This window comes from Arachis stenosperma, chromosome 9, assembly GCF_014773155.1.
Source record: "Arachis stenosperma cultivar V10309 chromosome 9, arast.V10309.gnm1.PFL2, whole genome shotgun sequence".
Taxonomy (NCBI): Eukaryota; Viridiplantae; Streptophyta; class Magnoliopsida; order Fabales; family Fabaceae; genus Arachis; species Arachis stenosperma.
In genome coordinates this window covers 158,789,363-158,812,543 of record NC_080385.1, presented here as the reverse complement: position 1 = coordinate 158,812,543, position 23,181 = coordinate 158,789,363, and the positions used below count along the sequence as shown (strand labels likewise).

The following is a 23,181-nucleotide window of genomic DNA, read 5'->3' as shown; positions in this document are numbered from 1 at the left end:
TCAATCTCGAGCGATCACATGAGTCTTGATTATCATGTGATCTCGGCCTTCATCATGCCGATGGTGAGAGTTGATTCATCTGTTTGCATCAATAAAATCAATAATAGCATATGACGAAACTAATGCCTTATAATGGTAACAATAAAATCATTTTGAATATACTAGTACCTCGAGGCCAAAGGCCAGCTAAACGTATCATATCCAACGGGTCTGAATCTAGGAAACCGCCAGAAGATCTATGAATGAAGTAGCTGTAACAGTCCGGCTAACTTCACCACGTGTCTGTTCGCCACGCAGCACATGCACTATAACAAAGAGAGAGCAGTTGATCCCCAGTTGTACCCACGTATGTCCTCAAGCCTAGCTACGTATGGGAGCCACCTAATGTGAATGCGATTGCCGGACTTATCGGCAAATAGTTGAGTTCCTAATAGCATCATGATATAGGCTCGGGCATACCTCCTAACAGTGGGCTCATCGGCTCCCTCATGAAGCTCTCCAAATATCTCTTGGAACCAGGTGCAATTCACTGCAAACTTCTAGATTTGGTTCACATGAGATAATGCACCCAGCAGCTCCTCGAACCACACTCAAGCTAGCCGACCACCCTCGATGTACGTTTGAAAATCTGTCAGGCAACCACTAACATAATGTCCATCGATCGGCAGTCCTAATTGGTATGCCACGTTCTGCAGTGTAATGGTGCACTCCCCGAACGGCATATGAAACGTGTGCGTCTCCGGACGCCAGCGCTCCACGAACGCACTAACTAGGGGCTCATCCAGCCTAAACCATCTCTCGTTCATCTGGACAAGATGGTATAACCCGACCAGAAGTACGGAACGTATCTCTCATCCAGACGCATACCCTGCTGCCGTCACATGCTCGCAATATATCGGTGGGGCTGCATAAAGAATGTACCAGAATGTCTCTTAGCTCGGAACATATTCATACAACATTATTCAATAATGTACACTACCAAATAATACAACGCCGTAACATCGAAAATAACACCGTATATCCATCAAACTATGCCTCTATTGAGCAAATATCTTTAAATCATACTTCTTTAAAAAAAAATATTACGATATAAAAATTTGGATTACTGATTACTATTCATGTTAAAAAAAATCTTACTTCTAAAAAGTTACACCCGATTTTGTCCTTACTTTTCACACTATCCTATTTATTTGTGATCATTAGCAAAAAACGCTTATATAACAATCCTATCTAATTTAACAACGCTAAATAATGACTACTATTCTAATGAATAAAAGGCAAGAATATGAAAAAAAAATCACATTAAATCCTAAATTAAAGGAAAAAGTCCGCACTAACCTCCTTATTGATAACACCGGCTATATGGGCGACTCCATCAAAGCGATAAAGTCGGTGCGGGTTATCCCCATCGGCTGAATATTCTGTTCAACCCTTTCTTGGAGTTGTTTGGAAAGACTTTGCTCTAGAATTTGGTGGAGGTAGAAATTTGGAATAGTGGTTCGAATGAGATTATTTCGAACTCTATTTATAGGCAAAACCATTGTAATTCGAATTGGAGCATTTCGAAATACCATGGGTACGTAGCTTGTTCGATGGTAATTCGAATCAGTATGTTTCGAATTACTATGGGCGTTGAAACCGGTTCCTAGTTCGAATCACTCCAATTCGAACTAGTGTGGGTTGGTGTGTGTAATTTGAATTAGGGTGATTCGAATTACTATGATGGTTTGGTCCAGACCTAATTCGAATTGTTCCAATTCGAATTAATCTGATTCGAATTACTATTGATTGGTGTAATTCGACTTGGTCTGATTCGAACTACATACAAATGTTCTCCTGGTAGATCCTTATAACGTTTTTTTCTTTGGTAGAATTGTGTAAAATCTGTTTCAACTTGGTTTATATGCGTGTTTTGCCCAATTTTTTAGTTGTCTTTTATGTAAAACTTTAACTTTTACTAATAATAATGATTTTAATATTTATTATCAAAAGTTTAAAAAATTTAATATATTTAATTAGGTGTTAAGTGCTTAAGTCTATTATATAAACAAAAAAATAACTTTCATGTTTGTTTTTTAAAAATAATATTTTTTCATTCTCTATATATAAAAATATAATTAGATATTAGTATAAAAAATTATATTGATAATTATAAAATTAATTTAAAATATTTTTTTAAAATAATTGAATCTTAATTCTAATTATTAATCACACATTAGTATTATTCCCAAATTATATATAATAAATATGTAAGAAAAGAGAATTAAAACTAAATATTAAAAAGATAAGCGGTAAAATTTAAAATTAAATAAAAAATATATATAATAATAATTTTTATGTGAATAATGTTATAAATTATTTTTTAATTATATTTAATTATAAATTTAATGTATTCTTTATAATTTTATAGAATAAAAAAGTAGAGAGAGATAGATAATGAAGGAGAAAGATAAAAAAAATAAATAGAGAATTTGTTAATTTTAGAGTAATATATTTTATTTTAATTGTAATAAAAGAATATCTGATGACACATTTTGATTTGTCAAATTAGTAATATAAATTATAAGTTATATATAGAATGAGAAGGATAAAGAGAAATAAATAAAGGGAGAGAAGTAGATAAGAGGATGGAGGAAGTGAGTTTATTAATTTTAGAGCGAAATATTTAATCTCAATTTTAATGAGAAGGTGTCATGTGACACGTTTTAGTTGTTAAATTAGTAATATAATAATATAGCTATATTTTAATTTTAATTTTATTTGTAATTAAAAATGTGATATTGTACATATTGATTATCAAATTTGTAATTAATCATTGATAATGATATATAAGAAGATAAAATAGAAAAAAGAATGAGAGATAAAAAAAGAGAAAGGATGAGAGAATTTTTTAATTTTGGAAGAAAATATTTAATTTTTAATTACAGTGGAAGAATGACACATGACATATTTTAACGATTTTTATTTTTTATATTACAGTTGAAGTGAAATGCTATTTGCTCTTTAAAATTTCAGTCTTTAGTCAATTTTTTTATTTAAATAATATTATTTAATTAATTTAAATACTCAATTTTATAAAAAATTATTTGTTTTTTAGTTTTTTTCTTTTCTAAAAACTGAATGATGGACAACTTTTAAAGGATATTTAGTTGCACTATTCTTAATAATGTGAAAATTTTGTATGTTTTTTAGTATGAATACCACAAATTTAAGGCTCGTATTTTTTGTTTTTATTTTTTTAAAAATAATATTAATTTTTTTTTAAACATGCAAATCAAGCTCCCCAATTTATTTTACATAGAAAAAAATTTATTTTCACCTATAAATGTGAGACTCTGTTTTTTTCTTGATCATAAGTCAAACCCTAAATTTTTTGTGGTAAACAAATTTGATCATTTGATTTATAAATTGAGGAGTGTTAGGGGTCAGCAAATTTTGTGTTTTGTAATCATCAATTGATCATTAATAGTATTTTTAATGGTGTGAGATTACATCCAATAGTAAAAGATTATTCACTTTTCTTTTGATAGCTAAGTGCTGACCAAATTATTAAAAAAGTGCTGATCCCCTAGACTTTTTTCTTATAAATCTTAATTAAAAAAAAATTATCTCTATATCCATAAAAAATATACCATTTTTTATAAATAGATATAATATATCCTAGATCTCTATAACTACAAAAATTAGCAATACTTTGATAATAAAATTACTTACTTAAGAATTTGTGACGAAAAAATGAAACTCTATCCAAGAGCGTTATTGAAATTTATTGTTGATTTAGGATGCATAACTAACACTTAACAGTACTAGAAATATAAAGAGAAAAGTGCAATTTAGTGGGAGTGCAGCCGAAAGACATCTTAAAAATATGTTCACTCCACAAATTTATAAGTACTTAAAGTGTAGTTATTAGGTGTTTAATTATGTGAGTTAGTATTATTTGTGGTAGGAATTGAAATTGGAATATAAAATTTAGCGTCATTGGAGTAAAAAAAAATGTCTTAAATTAAAAATTTATAAGGTTTAAATGAATCAGTGGTATTTAAATTATTTAAATTGAATTTATTACAATAATTATTATTTTTTTAGGAAATCATATGACTAAATTAATTGAGATATTTTATTATAAAAAATTATCAACAAGGTCTAAATGAATTGCATAAAACAAAATTTGTATGGTCATAGTGAACATAAAAAATTATGTTTATACTTTATTACCTTTTTATTATTTTTTTTTTAATGGAAGAAGTGAAAATCTAATGCACTAAATAAAAAGTTATCCATGTTTTTTTAAAAGAATTATAATTAGCACAAATTCAGTATCTCATTTAAAGAGCATTAAAAGAATCTTTAGTATCAGTTAATAATTAGCGTGTTAACGTTAGTTTGGAAAGTTTTAAAAGTAATTTTTTTTTATTTTGACTTATGAAAAGTAGTAGTATTAATGTTTGATATAATTTTTAAAATTAAATTATAATTTTCTAAAAAGCTATTTAGGAGCTTATAGAGAAGTTAAAAAAATGACTTCTCTCATAATACTACTACTTTTTATCATATTTCTATAAAAATAAGCATTTTTAGAATTCAAAATTTAAACATAAAATAACTTATTTATAAACTATTTTTAATATAGTCATTTATTATTTAAATTATGTTTTCAAAAGGAGTTTAATTAAGTTGTTTACCAAACAACTAGTTTAAATCATCTTTAGTTCCAATAACCTGTAATTTTATTGTGTACTGAGTTTTGTTTTAGAAAATAAGTTGTAGTAACTAACTAAAATATTTCTTATAACATGAATTAAGAATCATATAGAATATCATATGTTGGACAATGCAATAATACGTCATTAAACTTGCAAAATAAAGTTGAACATGTATATGAAATTTATTTTTGTTTTTGGTCATGGGCCCAGCCCAGCAAGAAAAGAACCCAACCGCCCAGAAACCCGCCCCTGAACCCGACCCACCCATACTCTTCTGAACAGATCCTTCTCCTACCTTGCTGCTGCTGCTGCCGACTTCGACCTCTCCAGGGAGCTCTGCTGCGCTACACGTCCCTAACTAGGCTTTCGGCTGGGCAAGAGAAGCTCTTCCGCTGACGCAAAAAGAAAAAGCTCTTTCGCCACCATCAATGGAGGCGCCTCCCACACTGTCAGATCAAAGTCACATCGATGCGTAAACCAAAAAAAAAAAAAAAAATCGCATCGATGCCATGTTTTCTAGCAAGAGTTTCAGCTACTGCATTTTCCTTCAGGTATGTTCAAATGAAATCTTCCAATTTCTGCTTATAAACCTTAAATTCTGCTGCTTAATCTGTGTTTTGTTGGTGTTGCCATGCATCTTAAGTGTTAAGCCTGCAGGAGATTTTACGATACATATACGCAAATGCTTGGAGTGTCACTGTCACCAAGTAAAATTGCAAATGTAAACCAAACCCTAATTAGCCTCCTTGATAAATGTAAATCAGTGCTTGAACTGAAGCAGCTTCATGCTATTGTGGTCTCTAAGGGCTTATCTCAGGATGAATCATATGTATCCAAGATTATTTTCTTCTCTGCCCTATCAAATTCAGGGGACATTGGTTATTCCTACAGGGTTTTCTCCCAGTTATGCAGTCCATCAATTCTTTGTTGGAATACAATCATAAGGGGTTACTCAAATAGCAAAAACCCAAATGGTTCTTTCTCTGTATTTCTGAAGATGCTGAGACTAGGGTTTGCTCCAGATTACTTAACATACCCTTTTCTCATTAAGGCGTCTGCACGCCTTTTAAACCTGGAAGCTGGAGTGTCAGTCCATTCTCACATTATAAAAACTGGGCATGAGTCTGATAGGTTTATCCAGAATTCTTTGATACATATGTATGCTTCTTGTGGTAATATTATGTTGGCTCACAAGGTATTTGATTGTATGGAAGGTAAAAATTTGGTTTCATGGAATTCCATGTTGGATGGCTATGCGAAGTGTGGAGAAATGATTCTGGCTCGCAAAGTCTTTGATTCCATGTCAGAGAAGGATGTTAGATCATGGAGCTCTCTGATTGATGGTTATGTTAAGGCTGGGGAATATAGGGAAGCATTGGCTGTCTTTGAAAAGATGCGGGCTGTTGGTCCCAAGGCCAATGAAGTAACTATGGTGAGTGTATTGTGTGCTTGTGCACACCTTGGTGCTCTTGAAAAAGGGAGAATAATGCACAATTATGTAGTTGACAATGGATTGCCAATGACGTTGGTCTTGCAGACTTCTCTAGTGGACATGTATGCCAAATGTGGGGCAATAGACGAGGCTTTTCTTGTATTCCACGGTGTCTCAAAGAATAAAACTGACGTATTGATTTGGAATGCAATGATTGGAGGTCTTGCCACACATGGGTTTGTCCAAGAATCTCTTAAACTGTTCAAGGATATGCAAGTAGTTGGTGTCCTTCCTGATGAGATCACATACCTGTGTTTGTTGGCTGCGTGTGCCCATGGTGGGTTAGTTAAAGAAGCATGGTACTTCTTCGAGAGTCTTAGCAAATGTGGCATGACACCTACAAGTGAGCACTGTGCTTGCATGGTGGATGTGCTGGCGCGTGCTGGTCAATTAGCCGCTGCATACCAATTTATCTGTCAAATGCCCATGCAGCCAACAGCATCTGTGTTGGGTGCCCTTCTTAGTGGGTGCATAAACCATAGAGATTTTGATCTTGCAGAAATAGTTGGCAGGAAGCTTATTGAGCTGGAACCATATCATGATGGAAGATACATTGGCTTATCCAATGCTTATGCAGTTGAAAAGCGCTGGGATGATGCAAGAAGCATGAGAGAAGCCATGGAGAGAAGAGGAGTAAAAAAGTCGCCTGGGTTTAGCTCTGTTGAAATATCAGGAGTCATTCATAGTTTCATTGCTCATGATAAAACACATCATAATTCAGAGGAAACGTATTCTATGCTGAATTTTGTTGTATATCAAATGAAACTTGGCTGCTGCCAAGATCAAGAAATTGCGTTGAATGGTCCATGAACAAAAGATGAGTTCCTTTTCTCTTGACTGGATACTGAATAGTGTCAGGTTTGGGACAGTTCCTGGAAATCCAAGTTGGCTGCAATAAGTAAGTTGTTGATACATTATTAATTAAGATAGTTAATAATTAATTTATAATTAACCATTTAGTAATCTAATTCTTTAACTTTTGCCATAGCAGTTGAATTACTCCAATGTTTTCGAAGAATTAGCTAGAATCCAGTTTCATATTTTAACTTAGTTTAGAAATCTCCTTATACTTCGAATGCACAATCCAATTCTAAGTCTTTGAGAACAAAACATGCATTGGCTATAATATATTGAATTTGAACAATTGACATATCATTTCTTGATCTGAATTTGTTTATCTTCTGCATTGCTTCCAACTCTTGAACTTATCAACTTTCAGTGCATGTAAAATGCTGTAACTAATTGCTTTTTTTATATATATACAGAGAACTCATGACCCCCCAAGGTTAGATGCCACATCTAGTATCTGGAGTAGTTTCAGATTTATTGATGTTTCTATGATGCCAATGCTATTGCAATTCTACATCTTGTTGGCTTGCTTGTGCATCCTTGACACATGGTGCGTTCTCGTTACTTTTCCCCCACAGAAGAATATACAAGCCAGTAATAACCAAGGCCGATCCTACAACACTGATTATAAGAGGCAGGAATATGTTAGGGGATTGGAAGGTATAAGGATATAAATCATAGAAGGGTCACAAAAGAATCAACCTTCCTAGGTAAATTTCTTCCTTTAATATAGAGAAATCAAGCACTGCCACAAATATTTGTACAAGGGGGGTAAATGCTGAAGTAAAAACTGGACCCCTTTGTTTGACACACCATGACATTGCCACATAGCACAAGCCTGATCCCACCAACCCCTACGTTCACATTTAAAAAAAAAAAATTGATGCAAAAGTTTGTGCATTTATTCAGGGATTTAGTGTTGATACATCACAGATGATGTATAGTTGTGAAGATTATACTTACAGCATATATAACACTCATTATTTCAAGCTTTCCTTTGAGAATCCAGGAGGCATTATTTCCCTTGATGATTAATGTTAATATTGCTGATTGAATGGCAGAAAATAGGGACAAAATAGCTGTGCTAGAGTATTGACATGGATATCTTTTGCTAATCTTTGCTTGTATGATAAACCATGAAGACCAAAGAAGGCACCCTGTAATCAGAAATATTGAACCTATGATCCATTTTTCTAACTTTCTGGCTGGAGGACCACTTGATGCTTCGTTTGCTGTGTGTTGTGCTTGGGGGTTGATTAAGGGCATTCCTTTATAGAGGATCAATACCAAAGTTCCACCAATACACACAACAGTCCCTAAGATTTTGGCTTTCCCACTCTTGCTTGTGATGTTTACCTTCTCTATCCTAGAAAAATATTTTCAACGATGGTTAGAATTATTTGAAATTCAAAGACTATCTAATTTAAATATTTCTTTTTTCCATCATTAACTAACATATACTAAGTTGGTAACATTTTGTTTGACTTACCCAAATGGCAGTGCCACGATGAAGGTGAATACTGGCACAGCATTGAGGAATGCACATGAGAACGTTGCAGACGTATATTCAAGTCCAAGAAGAAATATGTATTGGGTGAGTGTTACTCTGGAAAGCATTGACAAAATTTTAAAATTATGTAAACTTATAGATGTAAAAAATTAAATCATAAACTTGAGTGGATATTTATATGTTAATGACAACTAGAAGCATGCATCTTTGGCTCTAAAATCACTTAGAGTTATGATATTTTTACTCACTTTATTTTGTACATTAAGATAACACATGCTTCCCCATCATTAGATGGGGTGCCATATTGAATGGATTCCAAGTCTCATCTATTGATGGAGAGATATTTGTTAGTTCAGTATACGAGACAAAATGAATACACAACTTTTTTCGACTACATACCCGACAAGAGAGCTGAGGAAAAGGAGACATATTATGTGAGCCTCCAATTTGTGTTTCCTGTAAACAGCAGAAAAACTAAGTCTAATTTTAAATACAATTCTCTGTTGTAGAAACAAAGAATAATGTTTTCTAACTTTTATACATGCTAGGTTCAAAACCAGTGAGGGAAAGTATATTATTCATCAAAGACCTATGGAGGCAGGGGATGAGAGTTAAGAATAAGCAGAAAGAAGTGAAAAGATGGAAGTGATTCTAACCTTTCATACAAGCAGGCAATAGGTGCCATGAAGATAAATGAAACTGCTTGTCTATATGTTACAATGGACATGTTGTCCATTCCTCCATTAAGAACCTTCTTCATAAGTAAATTTACAATAGCCATAGCTAAGTTAACAATAATCAAGATAATAACTGGCTTAAACAAACCCCTGCAATGCATCAACATCTTAACAATATTTTTCTTTGCTTTTTACTTAGGACTTTATTGTTTGTTGAGCTTTGAAAGATGCTATGATTTTCTTCAATATATAGGCCATAGGGAGTTAATAACCTCCAAGAAGAGAGGAACAAACATAATATATATTCTTCATCACATCAAACACTCCATAGTCAAAATTTCAAACTCCACTATTTAGTTTGTTATTTCATTTTTCATGGTGGAAATTTACGTGTGATCTTGCTGGACCAACACCCAAAACCATGTGATATTCGTTAATCGTCATTGATTGATCTCAGCCTAACGAAATTTGGAACAAATCATACTTATCCCATCTAAAACTTTTTCGGTCCATTTGCCATATTTTAATCGTTTATTCTCTTCACTTTCCCTTGCCAGAATTGTATTTTCTTCAGGTGGAGTAAGTGCTAAATAACACGTTTGATTTATATGCATCATTCACATATTTGACAACAGAATTATCTTCTTTTCTATATAAATGCATTTATGCATAGCCCAAAAAACCTGTACATATCTTAGAACCATTAACACCTTACCCTTTTTACAAGTGGCTCTTAACTTGCTAGAAGCATCAACAGAAAAGTAGCGACAGATATGATATGACATTGTCTCCATTTTCTTCATGGCTATCTGGGAATCTATTTTTTGTTTATTTCTTTTGTATTTTTACATGTTTATTTATTATTGAGTTTAATTTTGATACACTGACAGTAAAAAACGTTTTACATAGTCGTTCAATTACATCGGTTTTTTTAAATGACTATTCATACAGTTAATGTAAAAAGTAGTTATTGTTATTGACATGACATTATGTGATTAGATACACGTATAAAATTAATTTATCCTGACATAGCATCAAAATTGAATTTTTGTTATAGATTATATGATTATATCTTTTGTGACATGCAAGAACAAGATGTCAAATCTTGGCAAAGGAAAGAAGCTAGGAGATTGTTGAATGATGCTCTGTAACTGGAACGCATTATGGCCAGTTTGTGAAGAAAAACTTGACGTGTAAAAATGGTTAATTGTGAAATGTATATAATATATAGTTTCATGACGTTAGCCTTCCTGCCTTACTATGAAGTAAAATCTCCTTGTACATGATATTCTGGGAATACGATTTTGACACAGTTTTGAGCACTAATATTAGATATCTTAATTAATTCCCCATTTGGTAAGAGGAAAAGGAATACCATAGGAACAGAATGAGAATTGGAATAAGCAATAATTACAGGGAATGGTCATTTCATTATAGAAATTGAATACCCATTTCCTTTCAAGTAATTAATTTAATTTTACTGGAATCAAAATGGAAAATTTGTTTTATTCCGTTTTCTGTAAAAATATATATAATAATGGATCCAACAAAGAAAGGTAAGGGATTATGCTACATTTTATTTTATTCTGTTGCACTCTTGTCCTCATTCTCATTCCATTCAAACTCATGATGTAATATATTAACTTTTAACTGTTGTCAATTGTTCCTATGCCATTATTACTCCCTTTAGTAAAAAAGATAACAATGAGCTGAATCAATGATAAACTGTTAGGTTAATATATTGAATCAAAATCAAATTGCATAGAAAACCTAGAAGTACAAACTTACCCAATATAATTAATCTTATTGGACTTTTCATTTTACAATTACGTTATGTGCATTTCGTCAGATTTAAAGGATATCAGATGTGGGATTCATGTAACATTTTTAGATTCAAAATCTTACATTGTAAAATCATTTTCAATATGAAGTTTAGTATAAAACTCTAGAAATATAAAAAACATTTTTCTAACCACATGTCCCCCTAATTTTTGAGCTTGTGTCCACAGATTTTTCACTTGTTAGCTTTGCAGACGTTGGATGAGAATTTTCACAAAAGTAGTAACCATATAGTAATGGGGAGAGAAATATAATGCACTAATCAAGTTTTAAAAGTACAATGCTCATATCAGCATATGCCCCTAAACACTAAACACAGTCCAAACATTCATGAGCAGTGATACTATATACTAATTATGGAACACAAGATTCATCACAGCCAAGTAGGCCATTGACTCTACCAAATCATCTTTTTTGACTTCATTCTCTTGCGGTTGTATTTACTTACATCCTGAACCTCTCTTTTCCCAGACCTGTATAAAAATCACCAATTTAGTAAATCAAATAATAAACTCAAATTCATAGTCATGATTCATGAACCGGGAAACAATAGTCTAACAATGCCTTATCAAAGTAACCATTGTAATCAAATAATGCATGCATCACAATGCAAACCAGATAGGCGTAAGGATCGCAAACACTAACCGTGCTTCCTCCAAATTTTTAACCACATTTTTCATTGTGTATACTGTTATTTTCTTCACCTGGTGCAAATAACACAGCAATTCAGAAAGTGTAAAGCATTTACATTATACACCAACAAGAAACTATTAAGCTCGCAATATGAAGGACACGTAAAGTTCATGCTGGAACTATCAAATTTAAACAAATTAGTTAGTGAGAATAAACTTCTGATATACAAAAACAAATTCTTAATAAGCAGAAACTACACATGCCAAGATTAGACATACAATGTGATACTCAGTAGTCAGTAATGTTATCGGATAGCAAATATACTTCAAAATGGTCTTTAAAGACCCATTTTGATGTCAAAGATAATATTCAAGGATCAATCTGATTAGAACTGCTATATCATGTTATATTCAATTCAAGAATCAATTTGAATAGATCTGCTACATTCAATAAAGAAATAAGATATAGTGTTACCAACTAAAAACAAAGAAACAAGTAATTAGTAACGTTGAACTAAAATATTGTTTGCTATACCTCCAACTTGTCCTCAGAAGACCTGTGATTTATTGGGAGTGTGCGGAATTCCTCTGTCAATCGGAAGCACTCACCAAGATTTTCAGGAGATACAAAATCAAGGGCAACCTTGATGCATGACTGCAAAAGGAAGGAATTCACTTGATTATGTTTTGATTGAATAGATTTCAGGAACTACTTAAAATAAAAAAAATTAATCAAGTCAGAAAAAGTGGCTAGTTGCAAGGGTTGTTAGAAAAAGCCAAAAAGGAAATTTTTCTGTATATCAAAAGAGATTACAATGCCAAAGAAATAGGCCTTTCAAGAAGCCGATATCTGGTTCTACTCCTAGATTTAAAGTTGTAATATTATCCTCCGGATTTGGTGTGATGGCTAGAATGGTTGTGGGATAACTATTTTGAATATGATTAGCGATTTCATCTGGCTCACTTCACAAAAGAAAATTCTTTACATTTTTATAAAGAAACAACCCAGTACACTAAAGATGTGACTAATGCATCATGTATGATGTATGTTCTTACCTTCAGATTTCTGACTTGGTGAGGACAACCTGCTGGAATGAAAACAGCTTCTCCTAACCTCTGAACGAAAGTCCAGGGCTCAATTCCTACAAGAAATAAAGAGCTGTTAACATGCCGGTACAATTTAATTATCAATCAAACAAAATAGGAAAGTTTATGGAAATAACTAACCATACTCCTCCTTAAGCTTCCTCTTATGATACTCAGTCAAATACATGGTCTGATCATGGATGGGGTGAATGATCTATGTCAACAGAAATACAATTCAAACAAAAAACATATAAGCAAAGGGACTGAGGGAAAATTTATTGTTATTATCAATAAATTAACAAACTTTGTTCAGAATGTTTATGGCATGTCTCAGTATCGCATATCACATCAATCACCCATGTCCAGCGTCCATTACGCATGAACATAATTCACCCATCCACAAATTTTAAAAGAAAGATATTATCAGATCAATGCTATCAGGGTTAACAGTCCATATATTACAAATGTAAAGGTAGCTATAAGAATATGTTCATAGCAAGATTAACTACAAGTAGAAAAGATAGTGTCAAATAAAAGAGAATTATTTTTACTATTTTACCTGTGTCAAAGGACTGCAATACACATGTCTAAACTCTCTAAAATGATTTTTCAGATATTCCTGCAATTTAGGAATATCCTCTCTTCGAAAAATATCCCAGAGAGCACCATCAGAGGCATCTGACGTACTTTTTTCTTGTTCTTGCGCTTTTTCAGCCTCTTTCAACTCTGACCCACGACAAAGACCATCCATATTTACAGCTGCACTCTCATTACCAGAAGCTTGATGAAACTGTTCATCCACTTTCATGTCACATAGTCCACTTTCATTTTCCACAACTTTAGAGCCATTTTGCTTGTCAGAAGCATTTATGGCTGACCATGAATCATTATGCATGTCATCAGTAGTTTCTCCCTCATGAACTCCATACAATTCCCTCTGGTCCTGCTTTAGGTGCTTTGCTTTGTATGTCTCAATCGCTTCACGTGTGTCAGAATCCAATTCCACTTTAGCAATGTGAGTTAGCACATTTACCTAAAGCATCCAGTTTAATGAAAAAAAAGAAAAGAAAAGATATATAATAATTCTTCATGAATAAGTAATTCAGTATGCACTCAATGAGCCAAAAATAGCAATAAATCCTTGGTATGGAAATTTGTTTGCAACATTATCAGCATATCATAGATACATTCTTCTGGCAGATTATCAATCACTCATGAAACATAGGATCAAATGAGAGTTTATGGAGAGATGACATAGTGAGCCAAAAAATATATGACCTGGACTACAAAAACTACAACCAATGCATATGAAACATCTGTGAAATGCAATCATAATAAAAAATATGCCTAATACGACAAGTGGAGAAAACATACTGCATCAGACATATCGCAGTGGAGCTTAGTCACCGAATCCCCACGCCCAAGCTCTTCCGGAAATCCATAAGCGATATATGTCTTCGGCCCCATGTCTGGCTTTATACTTTCCTTCGGCAACTTCACAGCAAGATTAAGAGCACCAATAAGAGGATCTGTATAATCCTTGTAGGGCAAGGATGATATAAACTCAGCACAGTGACGTGGTAAACGTTCCTCAAATAGATTAGAAGGTGGCCAATCTTTTAATTTCAGTATCTGAGGCCAGTTAAGCCAATCTTTACGTCCTTTTGAATACCCAGTAAAGAATTGGTGGATATTAATATCTCCCTGCATTTAATCAACTCGAGTCAAACATGTATAAATCACCAGCAAGAGAATAGAAATGTTAAGTAAAATTAGTAGAGTTTAAATAATTGCTGAAACAATGAATAGAATGAGTACAAATGGAAAACAATAATATATTCAACCATAAATCATAAAATCATCTTAACATTTGCTAGGAAGTCACAAGTGTGATTTGAAAACTAAAGGTAAAAAAAGAATAAGGCAAAAATACAAGTCCAGAAGCATGAACCACAGATGCAAAGGTAACAAGAAAAGAAAGAAAAAATAGGAAAACAGACAGCAACAAACTGACAGATTTGCGCAATGGTAAGATATGACATGAGACATTCAGAAGAGGAGATATGTGCTGTGAAGGTTTGAAGAAACAATTTACCACAAGCAAACATGTGCTGAAAGTTTATTCCTAAGACTAACCCTGACTACAATAACAAAGAAACCCTTCCAACTTGCTACAATAATGCAACAATACAACTTTTTCTACATGCCTATTTAGAAAAAGATTCAACAAAAACAATAGTATAGACTATTAGCCTTTCAAGTAAATCAGAAATAAGCCTCATGAAAATCAAGACAAAGAAACAAAGGAAAAACCCTGCGCATTAAAGGTTTCAGAAATTGAACAAACCTCGCACCAATCTAAGCAATCAAGTGCCTTAACATCCAAATGTATACCATGCTTGGTGTTAGTTATCTGACGACATGCACGCCACATGACAAGTGGTTCCCAGCTCAAACCCGATGAACAATCGAGCACATTGCTGACAATCACAGGCTCTCCTTTGCTCCAGTGCCATTGAAAATGTTTTACATCATCATGCTGTTGTAGATCTAAAGCTGACGGGCAGTATAAAAAGTTGTCACTGGAATCTTCACGGGAAGCTGCCTTCCTTGTATTTTTATTTTTATCAACAGTGTTTCTCAATGTCGAACATGAGCACCAGCTATCAGGAATCTCAACTGAATTGTCAAGCTTATATGCTTCTGCTAGCTCATCTGCTTTGTGTACTAACTCAGAGATAAAATTTGGACCAAATACACTTCTCAGCTCCAGAAATCTGCCACAGCACTCCTCAGTGACTTTTGGGCAGGGTATGCTGCCATCACTCTCTGCATGCCACCCATCCCTTGACCACCCACGTGGTTCAGGAATAGCCTGTGATTCCTGAGTCTGAACCTGTGATCCATTGGATTTTCCCTTTACTTCTGGTTTTGGTTCACCATGCAGATATCCGATTCCCCGGTTGACAAACCCGAACCCAATTGGATCTGGACCACCTAAAAGCTGCCCATTACGAAGTTCATGGCAACAGCTGAGACACAGGTCAAAAGAGCACGTTTCACAGCTTCTGTGGTAATCAAATATTGACGTTTTGCAGTTGTCACTACAAGAAAGTATTGAGTCAACAACTAAATGGAAAGAAAGGCAACTGAAAAACAAGAAGGAATCAGAGAAATACTAACCAGTAGACACGTTCTTTTGGTTGAAAATCTGCCTTTTCAATTTTTAGCTCCAAGGGTGAAAGCCCTGTATTCCACATCCCAGTGTCCCACAACCAAATTAGACAATGAAACCGATATAGAAACGGTACTATACTTTGGCTTAAGAATCAGATTATAACCCTAAACACTAGATATGCTGATTTGCTGCATGCAGGAAGAATAATTTAGTACAATTACCAAATCATGTTAATACACAAAACTAAGATCCAAATTCATTAATTTTAGGGCACTGTCAACCTATACATCAATGACCTCAGTTGAGAATGATCAAACAAACGATACCTTGTCTTTTAGCTTCGAACTCTTTCTCAGCTGTTTGTTCTTTATCCAACTGTTTTATATATGGAAGAACGCCTTTTAGCAAATACAAAGAGAAATCAACTTGTTTATGGTTGTTGGTATTTTTCCTCTTCTTCATTTCCTACATAAAACCAAACGGCCACAGTTAAAAAGCAAAATACTGAAAATCAAAGGAAAATCAGTATACAATGGAAAAAAGAACAAACCTTAATAAGATCAGTAGATCGCAAACATGCTTTACAATTACAATTGCCTCGGCATACAGGACAGAGAGTAAATTCATCTGGCTTCATATTGGGATACCTTCACAAGACACCAAACAAAATAAACAAATAAACAAATTTTTAAAAAAAATCAGCTATCATCAATAAATCGGTGAAGCTCTCCTTAGACACAGCACTTCTATGGACTATAAATTACCTTTTTCCCTTAATAGGATATAGTAATCAATTGTAACTTTAGCAAAAATAACCAACAAAACGGGAAATAAAAAAAATAGAGAAAGCAATACCAATTGCCTATACAGGGCATGCAATATCTTTTCGTCTTGCAATTAGTGCACCTCACTACATCACCTTTATCATTCCTCTGACATTGATGGCACATTAAGCTCTCCTCTTCAACGAACTGTTGACTCACAATCATCAGAAACATACACCAAAATTTTAATCTAAACAAAACATTTATTTATACATACACACATAAGGAACAAATGAGTAAAGAGAAGGTGTTTTTACTTTTTGGTCTCTCCTGACTTTTGGCTCCTCTTGTTGCATTTTGACCGCACGATTCTGCCTTAAACTGTAACTACGCTGATTCTCACTTTTTTCCAAGGAATCTGAAGTCGTCTCAGCATCAATTTGAGCATTGGAATGAGACCCCAACTCCTCATTTTCCATCTTTGTATTTTCACACTTTTGCTCACCATCCATGTTCTTTCTTTTCCTTCCAGTTTTCTTCTCCGGAACATCGCCATTTGCATCTTCCCCTTCATTATCCATATCAGGTTTTGACTCATTTTCAACATTTGGAACGTCATTTTCATTACTAGGGCGTTCTTCCTTCTTCTGGTTCTTCGGTTTTCTGCCACGTCTCTTCTTCTCACCAAGACCCTCATCATCATCATCATATTCTTCTTTGACATCCTCAGCATAACTTGGAACACTTGTTCTTACGCGCGTTTTCACAGTCATAGCAGCAGAATCATCATCACCTTTCTTCTTCCTCTCGATCTCCAAGTCCTCCAGCATGTCCTTTTTAAACTTTCTTCCGCGCTTCTTTCTAACAACACTAACTTCTTGAACGGAAGAGAAACCTTCAGCCCCATTATCACCACTCTTCAAAAGCTGCTCCTTTTCGTCCACATCCACACCTTCCACGCCTTCATCGACCTGGTCCTCGGTAACCGCGCTTGCCGGGAGGTGGTGAGCAGAGTCACCTTCTTGTTTGTGGGCATCAAAGTTCGGAACTTTATCGGAAAGGGGCTTCTTCGGTAGGAGTGGAGGCTCCATGGAAGGTTCAAATGTGAAAGCTTGATTGTGTGGAAGAAAAACCGAACAAGAAATTGAACAAGAAGAGAAGAGAGTGAAGTGTGAATGAGAAGGAATGAATGAAAGAGAGAGAGAGAGAAGAGAACAAGAAAGTACAGAAGAAACAGTACGATGAAACCGTGGGCGCGTGGGAGAGCCCTAGTTCCGAATCGCTCTCATCCCTGTGGGTTGGGTTTGGTTTGGTTTTGTTATGTTGTTTTTGCTGCTTTGATTAATTAAATAGTAATTTCAATTTAATTCAGTAAATTTTATCATTGGATTATTTAGATTGGATGGGCGTTTCTAATTCTTTCATCATTGAGAGAAGATAATTATTATAATTATAATAATAATAAATAAATAAAAAAGATAATTCTGACTAGTCAAGTGAGATTGGGGGGAAACGGAGGTAGCATTTTGAAATGTGGCGCCAACATCATTTTCACACCAATTGTGTGTCAAAACTAAATTAATTTTTGGAGTGAATCCTAAAACCGTGTTTAGTTACGAGGATATAGTGATATACGTCTACTGCTTACTTCGATTAGACACATAATGTTTATGAACACAATATCATACAAAATACATGCTTTTAAAATCAAGAGAAAAGGACAAATTAGTCCCTGACTTTTTATCCCGCGGACATTTTAGTCCCTGACCATTGGAAAATACTTTTAAGTCCCTGACATTCTTAAAAGTTGGACGGATCAGTCCCTCCGTTCATAAGCCACCGTCAGACCCAACGGAAAAGGCTGACGTGGCTCTCCCCTCTGTTACCTGGCATCACAGCTTCCCACGTGGCACATTAGTGGGATGGAGCTTTTGAAAAATGGACACATAAGTCCCTGTTGTTCAAAACGACGTCGTTTTAACTAATCCTCACCTTCTTCAATGACACTAAACCTTGTTCTTCTGATGGCAATGGTGGCCACCAACATCCTCTCACTCTATCACCTCTCTTCAACTCTCCAATCGCCAAAATCACCCCCTCTCCCGCCACCGCTAGCTACTTCTCCCGAATCGTGCCGCACAAACCCTCATCCCCTCTCCCTCAAGCCCTTTCCCTTCTTCACTCCCTGATTTCTCTGTAATTTGGGACCATTACCCTTGCAAATCCGTCAATTGTTTTCACCGCCAAAACCCTAACCTAGGCTTCAACCCTTCCTTCGATTCGTCTAAGTTCACAACCTACAAAACCGACCTCGATCTCCCGATCTCGCAGCTCTTCCAGATCGCCAAGTCCACAAAGTCAGTCATCCGGCTGGGCTTCGATGTCGGTGGCGGCACTGGGTCATTCGCCGCCACGATGAAGCTCCGCAACGTGACAGTTGTGACGACGACTATGCGCATGGGTGTGCCATACAGCGAAGCGGTGGCGCTAAGGGGGCTTGTGCCACTTCACGTGCCGCTGCAGCAGCGGCTACCGGTGTTCGACGGAGTGGTCGACCTTGTGCGGTGCGGGTGTGCCGTGAACCAGTGGATTCCAGTGACGATGATGGAGTTCTTGCTGTTTGATGTGGATAGGGTTTTGAGAGGCGGAGGGTACTTGTGGATTGACAGATTCTTCAGCAAAGGGGTGGACCTTGAAAAACTGTATGTGCCATTGATTGGGAAATTAGGTTACAAGAAGGTGAAGTAGGCCAATGGAAATAAGACTGATGCTAGTGATTTTTTTTTTGTGCCTGTAAGCTACATTGTGAATTTTGGCTGTGTACCTAAATTAAAAAAAAAATATGATCCACAAGTTATTCAAGTGAGTTGCAGCTGAGGCATAATTTTTATTCTCAGTAAAAAAATTGGTTTTTGTTGTTGATCACAGGGAACTAAATCTTGTATCTTTGGTGCAATTGAATACCATAGAATGAGCATATACCAGGGTGAAAAAAAATGTAGGCTGAGGCACAAATTTCGGTTATTTTGGATACTAACCTTAACCCAGAGAATGCTGTTTCAATCCAAAAGGGGGATCCTGTTGTTTCTTCATCTCTGTCAAATGCAACTACAACTCAACAGCCAGGTTGCTTGTTTACTTTCGTCCCTAATTTGTTTCATTATGACTTATGAGTGATGTCAGGCTTTGATGATTAATATGTTTCATGGTTGAGAAGTATTGACGAAGGAAGATCGACGAATCTGCACACTGTGTTCTTCAATGTTCTAAATCTAAACGCTTCGTTTCCAGTCTTTGAATTTTTTTTAGGTACAGGGACTTATTTGTCCAATTTTTAAAAGTACATCTTCCAGTCAGCAGTCCACATGTTAATCCGTCATGCCACGTCATCAGAACGGAGCCACGTCAGACTTTTCTGTTGGGTCTGACGGAGGCAATTGGACGGAGGGACTCATCCGTCCAAAATTTGTGAAGGTCGGGGATTTAAATGTATTTTCAAATGCTCAGGAACTCATCCGTACACAAACTTTTATTTGTTTTTTTTTATGTTTAAATGTTTTTAAACTTCATCAATGTTAATCTCATTTAATTTCTTCTTCTATCACTTTCTTTTCTCTTATTCTCTTCTCTCTTCTTTTTTCTTTTTACTATTATTCTTCTTTTAAAAATGAATCATCTCAATTTTTTTTCAATTATTTAATAAAATATAATTTTTTATTATTCAATAGCTTCTCTCACATATTTTTTTTAGTCTCACTCAAAAAATATAAAATAAAATATCACACTTTACCAAAATAACTGAGAAAAAAAATTATAGAACTCATTCTCCTCTTCTCTCCATCATTGCTCCCTCTTTCATCGCCATTACTACTACCGCCATTATGCCATCTTACTTCTGTTCTTAGCCATTCGTCCAGATTTGTCACTTCTACTCCATTGTCGTCTAATATGCCACAAGGTTGCCTCTGCTCTTCCATCTAAATTCATCATGTCTGGTTTTTTTTTTTATCTCTCATAAGGTATAGCTTTTTCTATCTTATACCACTGTCGACTTTAGACTTTGACGGCATTGCCCTTCATCCTCTCTCTAGTGGCATCGTTCGACGTCTCCAAAGAGAACGTCTCATTTGATCGGTCTTACCCTTCCTCTTGTGCATCTGTTGTTCTCTTTCTTTTTCAGGGTCTCTATGACAATTCTCTATGACAACTAGAAAATAAATCTCTACGCATTGCGTCATCAGCATCTCCTCCCATTTCTCAATCTATTATAGGGAGTTTCTTCTCATCCTTGTTATTTAATGTCCTCACTTTTAAAAATCTCTAATTCTATAATCAATTTGTATATGTTTAAATTTTTATTAAATAATTGAATATGTGGATATTATTTTATTTGTGATGCATGAAATTGAAAAAATTTAATATTTTATACGTATGAAATTTAATTTGAATTCGGATATTATTGTATTTGTGTTTGGTTAAAGATTGTAGTGCTATTGATGGCTGATAATATGTAATTCTGAAAGAGAAAGAAGGACAAAAGTGATGGTGGTGGGAGATTGGTAAGTGTATAATTGATATTTTTGTGAAATTTTGAATTTTATGTCTGTTGTGTATGAATTATCAAACAAGATAAAAAATTAAGTATTTTGTATTTAAGTACTTTTGTGTATTTATGCATATATCTTTATTATTTTCAGATATCAACTAAACATAACTTAATCTAGTTTTTTATCCATTTATATGAAATATAAAGTAATTCCTAAAAGAGAAGAACAACATTATCTTTGCTCTTGTTATTTTAAGACAATGCAAACTTTCTATTGAAAAGTCCATTAAATATTGATTTAAATTGATTTTGTGGCAACTTTTATTTGTATGTCTGAAAGTTTAAATTTTTACAAACTATTAATCTTAATACTTTTTAAAAAATTTATTCATCAATGGTAGTTTTATTTGGCAGAGAATTATCATTATTAAAAATAGCGTTCAAAGAAGTAAAAGCGCATTATAAAAACCTTTAAAAAAGAAAAAAAAGAGTAACATAAGACGAAAAATAGAATACGATAATGGTAATGTTGATGTTGTTAACGATTGCTGTAACACTTTCATTATTAAACGTCACGCTTTGTCGCTTTTGGCTAAGCCACTTTGATAGCGAGGATATTACAATAACTTCTATATATAACTATAATAAATAAAAGCCTTTACCTGCAATCATTTTTTACCTTTTTTTGAAAAATCTGAAACATTTTTTTCTTTTATACGTATATACATACATACAAATTATCACAACACTTTTACATTTATAAGAATGATAAATACAAGTAATATACAAAATATAAAATCACAACTCCTATCCCTCTTTAAAAATATATAAATAACGATAACAAAGGCGAGAGAAAACATCTAAGATAATACAACAAAGAAAGCACGACCAAAAGCTCAGTAAACTCTCATAGGCTTCCTTGTCCGTCTCCTGAAAAATATAGGGCCGTAAGAGGTGAGAATCTAACTCGAAAGTTTCAGTAGAGAGATTTTATAAAAAAGTTTATTTTACCATAATGATCATTGTTTACCTTATGAATCTTACTCTCTAAACATTTCTTTTTTCATAAATAACCAAGTTAAATTTACTGTCGTTTATTTTTCTTAACTTCTACCACAGGGCACATTACTCATTTCCTACTTTCTTCAAGATTTACCATTTAGTCAATCTCTTACAAGCCATAATAATTCACAGTAAATCTGAACCAATAAATCACAATCACAAGTAACAAAGCAGTTAAGCAAATAATCACACATAGAGAACAATTACGACAAGTAGCACAATTAGTAATTACCATAATATCAATTAGACAAACCAAGTAATTATGCACACCTAAGCAATCGCAAACAAATACATATGATGCATGTCTGTCTTACTGACCATGAGTTCATGTGTCGGTTATACTTCCAGACACGACACATCTGGTAGCAAACCTAGATACACTCTCTGTCATGCATCTCCGGGAGAAACATGTCATACATATATATGTATAACTGTACTGAATTCTCAACCTCCACATTCTCCTTGGAGGTCGCGCTATCTGGGATATAGTGTCCGCCATACTTCACAATCAAATAAAGACTGTGATGTAACAATAAGAAAACCTCAATCTAACTCGTTCACACTACAATCAAAAATTGAATTGAAAGGAATCCTCAACCCTTTATCCAATTTTTTGATGTAACAAGAGAGGAAATTCTCAACCACACTTGTCCACAGTAACACAAGAGAGGGAATTACCAACCTCACTTGTCTACAGTGACAGATCCAAAAAAATTTGATATTGGGGGCGAAATATATATAACATACTATTAATTTTTATAATAAAAATATTACATTTACATAAAAATTAGTTATCAAATTATCTATTGTAAATTTATGTATAAATACATATATTATTTA

At 34.2% G+C, this 23,181-nt stretch overlaps 3 protein-coding genes across 5 annotated transcripts; 1 reads left to right on the top strand and 2 right to left on the bottom strand.

Moving 5' to 3' along the window:
• The first annotated feature begins 5,026 nt into the window (after positions 1–5,026).
• LOC130947469 (pentatricopeptide repeat-containing protein At5g08305) lies at positions 5,027–8,327 on the top strand. 3 transcript variants are annotated; one of them, XM_057876173.1, is made up of 5 exons: positions 5,027–5,257; positions 5,364–7,096; positions 7,464–7,483; positions 7,626–7,757; positions 8,109–8,327. In XM_057876173.1, the coding sequence occupies exons 1-2, from the start codon at positions 5,175–5,177 to the stop codon at positions 7,006–7,008; spliced, it is 1,728 nt and encodes a 575-aa protein (XP_057732156.1). In that variant the 5' UTR covers positions 5,027–5,174; the 3' UTR covers positions 7,009–7,096; positions 7,464–7,483; positions 7,626–7,757; positions 8,109–8,327. The 3 variants fall into 3 exon arrangements, with proteins under 3 accessions (XP_057732156.1, XP_057732155.1, XP_057732157.1); XM_057876172.1 differs by lacking the exons at positions 7,626–7,757; positions 8,109–8,327 and having other exon boundaries at positions 7,464–7,583; XM_057876174.1 differs by lacking the exons at positions 7,626–7,757; positions 8,109–8,327 and having other exon boundaries at positions 5,350–7,096; positions 7,464–7,583.
• LOC130947470 (WAT1-related protein At3g30340-like) lies at positions 7,548–9,430 on the bottom strand. Its single transcript, XM_057876175.1, has 6 exons — positions 9,214–9,430; positions 8,957–9,013; positions 8,537–8,653; positions 8,011–8,413; positions 7,750–7,901; positions 7,548–7,668 (listed from the first exon to the last, which is right to left on the bottom strand). The coding sequence occupies exons 1-6, from the start codon at positions 9,399–9,401 to the stop codon at positions 7,548–7,550; spliced, it is 1,038 nt and encodes a 345-aa protein (XP_057732158.1). The 5' UTR covers positions 9,402–9,430.
• A 1,880-nt stretch (positions 9,431–11,310) lies between these two features.
• On the bottom strand, positions 11,311–18,021 carry LOC130950770 (lysine-specific demethylase JMJ29-like). The gene is made up of 13 exons (XM_057879351.1): positions 17,051–18,021; positions 16,825–16,940; positions 16,520–16,616; positions 16,296–16,434; positions 15,975–16,038; positions 15,139–15,895; positions 14,166–14,495; positions 13,351–13,824; positions 12,933–13,005; positions 12,762–12,847; positions 12,241–12,360; positions 11,719–11,777; positions 11,311–11,546 (listed from the first exon to the last, which is right to left on the bottom strand). The coding sequence occupies exons 1-13, from the start codon at positions 17,822–17,824 to the stop codon at positions 11,471–11,473; spliced, it is 3,165 nt and encodes a 1,054-aa protein (XP_057735334.1). The 5' UTR covers positions 17,825–18,021; the 3' UTR covers positions 11,311–11,470.
• Between the last annotated feature and the right edge of the window lie 5,160 nt (positions 18,022–23,181).